The sequence below is a fragment of the Aricia agestis genome, chromosome 15 (assembly GCF_905147365.1).
Source record: "Aricia agestis chromosome 15, ilAriAges1.1, whole genome shotgun sequence".
NCBI classification, from domain to species: domain Eukaryota; kingdom Metazoa; phylum Arthropoda; class Insecta; order Lepidoptera; family Lycaenidae; genus Aricia; species Aricia agestis.
The window spans coordinates 15,000,178-15,003,411 of NC_056420.1; the positions used below are offsets into that span (position 1 = coordinate 15,000,178).

General features: G+C 38.6%; 1 protein-coding gene across 1 annotated transcript; it reads left to right on the plus strand.

Moving 5' to 3' along the window:
* The first annotated feature begins 265 nt into the window (after positions 1-265).
* Positions 266-2,935, plus strand: LOC121734216 (GTPase HRas). The gene is made up of 2 exons (XM_042124697.1): positions 266-905; positions 1,967-2,935. Exons 1-2 carry the CDS (start codon positions 510-512, stop codon positions 2,144-2,146), a joined length of 576 nt encoding a protein of 191 aa, XP_041980631.1. The 5' UTR covers positions 266-509; the 3' UTR covers positions 2,147-2,935.
* The last annotated feature ends 299 nt before the right edge of the window (positions 2,936-3,234 follow it).

A 3,234-nucleotide genomic window follows, 5' to 3' on the forward strand; every position in this document is an offset into this window, starting at 1 on the left:
TACCCGCCCTTATTACCCTATTCCCTCTTAAAAGGCCGGCAACGCACCTGCAGCTCTTCTGATGCTGCGAGTGTCCATGGGCGAAGGAAGTTGCTTTCCATCAGTCAGAAAAATTGGATTAAAGAATATTGTTTTCCCGCCATAAACTTATAAGTATATTTTAAGTTTATGTTTCCCGCCATAATATTATACTCGACACTGGCCATGGTTATAGCCGAAGTGCCATTATAAGAAGAAAAAGAAGAGAAACTCTATGGTCGTAATTTTATCTATGTCGGGAGGGTGAGTGAACTGCCTCATTGTTATTTATTACATTTGACTATTATTACAATAATTAGTCATTTTAGGAGTTCTGTGCGTACAATACTAAAACATAACGAGTGGTGAGTGTGATGCCGATGTGAGTAGCACAACAGGTGTGGCGGAGCGCTCCGGGGCGACGTTTCTAGTTACGGTGACGTTCCTCGTTACGAAAAATATTTTGCCTATCGAGTCGCCTCAATCCCAGGATGACCGAGTACAAGCTAGTCGTCGTGGGGGCAGGCGGCGTAGGCAAATCGGCTCTGACCATACAACTCATTCAAAACCATTTCGTGGACGAGTACGACCCGACGATAGAGGACTCGTATAGGAAGCAAGTGGTGATAGACGGGGAGACGTGCCTGCTGGACATCCTGGACACGGCGGGGCAGGAGGAGTATTCGGCGATGCGCGACCAGTACATGCGCACGGGCGAGGGCTTCCTGCTCGTGTTCGCCGTCAACAGCGCCAAGAGCTTCGAGGACATCGGCTCCTACCGCGAGCAGATCAAGCGGGTCAAAGACGCGGAGGAGGTGCCCATGGTGCTAGTGGGCAACAAGTGCGACCTGCAGGCCTGGGCCGTCGACATGACGCAGGCGCGCGAGGTCTGTACTATACCACAGTCTGTTAACTGTAATACGACTAGGGTTGCCAGGTGTCCAGATAAAGCCAGACACTGTCAGGCTTTTTGATTGAGTGTCCGGCCAAAGTTAAGAGGAGTCCGGCTTTTGTAGAGCTTTGAATCAATGATTTCATATGAAAATCTACTAATTTTAGAAGGTTTTACACATCATAAAATGTAAAATTGTATGTCGAATGTTTAACGTTGTTAGTGGCGGCCGAAAAGGAAGATCTTCTGACCGAACGAGATAGCATACTCGATCAAGCCGAAGCCCACTGACGTCATTTCATATCTTGCCGTTCTCCGAAACTTCGATAGTGCGATGCAGGAATGTTAGGCGCATTGTGGGTACCGCCACAAATGTATACCTACACTAATAGTTCAGATTCTAAGTATTTGATAGCAGGACTTTTTTGTACAAATGTCCGGCCAAGCTGGCTGCTTTGTCCGGCTTTTCGGTTTAGCGACCTGGCAACCCTAAATACAACTCTATCGAGTCAGCTCTGTACTATGAAGTATGCAGTTTAATTTATCGAGTCAAAGTAATAATTATAGAAACTGTTTTATTTAACAAATCAACAAGAAAGTATAACTTGTGCAGTGTCTGCAAGGCTAGTGAGCTGCTCTCTTTCATTGATGTTTTCCTAGTCATAACTTAAAAAACATAACTTTTGTTGAACCTATTAGCTAAAGGTATAGGTACAGTTCTCGGAATCTGAAGTTTAAAATTATAAAGTTAAATATTTGTTGATAAGTTAATATGCCCTTGGCTAAATCATTTAAAGTTCCAAAGAAGTTCCAAAGATATTGTATTTTTATTACCTACTTTAAAATATACACAACATATTTCAAACTCTAAATAACCTCGAGTCTATTAAAAACCATAATATTGTTATTATCCCGTGCTTTTAATTAAGAGACATTATTTTGTGTTATTGTAAATGATTAATAGATTATAATTTTATAAATAATAATGTTATTTGAAACCCGAAAGTTTGATGAATTATTTTGAATAATATTGATGAAAAATTTGGCCAATTGCAGGTGGCACGAAGCTACGGAGTGCCGTTCGTGGAGACCTCAGCCAAGACCCGCATGGGAGTGGATGACGCCTTTTATACCCTCGTGCGAGAAATCCGTAAGGACAAGGAGAGTCGCGGAAAAAAGTACAGGAAAGGTAACAAGATAGGCTCACATCGCTCTTTCAAGTGTACACTTCTCTAAATATGATTTTTAACTATTGTATTGTATTATCTCTTAACGACTATATGTGGGAGTGTTTTATTTGTGGCTCCCATCTCTATGACAATTGTTGTAGTACCAGCTCATGGGGAGATTTTTGCTGTACTAAACTCAAAGTATAGCCTGTAGGCTGTAGCTGTACTAATTCCCGGGAAAGCCTGCTCCGTATCAGTGTGTATGAGGTTTTCAACAAATAAAGAGTAGTTTTTGACACAACATTTCTCTCTGCGTGTGATATAAGTGCCATTGTAGAAGTAAAATATGAAAATTATGATCTGTTTGTGTAACTCAACACTCAACAGTACCTGCTGTCTGAACAAAAGTTTAAAAACATTTTTAGAACCTTTTTAGGGTTCTTTAAGATGCATACTTACAATCTTATAGATCTACTTACCTTTGTTGTAAGTACTTGTGGTACTGTAGTCTGAAGCTATAATAAATTATAATATAATATGGTTACCATGACCGCCTGCGATGCATGTCCTCGTTGTGCTGTGGGACTCCTAACTTTATTAAAACTACTCTTTATTTTAAATTATTTGACAAGATTTCATATCTATATATTTAAAAATATATTTTGTATTATGAATTAGATAAGTATTAAATAATAATTCTAGAAGCGGTTCGATTGAAATGATTTTACGTTGTATTGCTGAAGTCCATGCATGTATATAGACTTGTGAGCTTAGATAGAAGTTAATTAATGTAACAAAACCTTTATATATTTTAATATCGATTAGCATATTGAATTTTAGAAGTAAATAAAAACTATATAAAAAGGAAATGTCCATACTAAAATTTGTACTTCAGTAGTGGACATAATATTATTAGCGCTTATTTTTTGAAGCCAGTTTGGCTTTCGACTCTAAACTGGCTATGGCAGCCTAACTTGTTAAACATTAGCTAGATAGAGAAATGTAAAAATGTTCAGGTGCTAAAATATTGTTGTTTGTCATTTTCCATTATGTTGAGGAGCTATTACACATGGGGTCTATAATGTAAACATCTTTCCTATATTATATTATGATGATGAGACCGTAGCACATTATTATATAATATTCTATATTTAG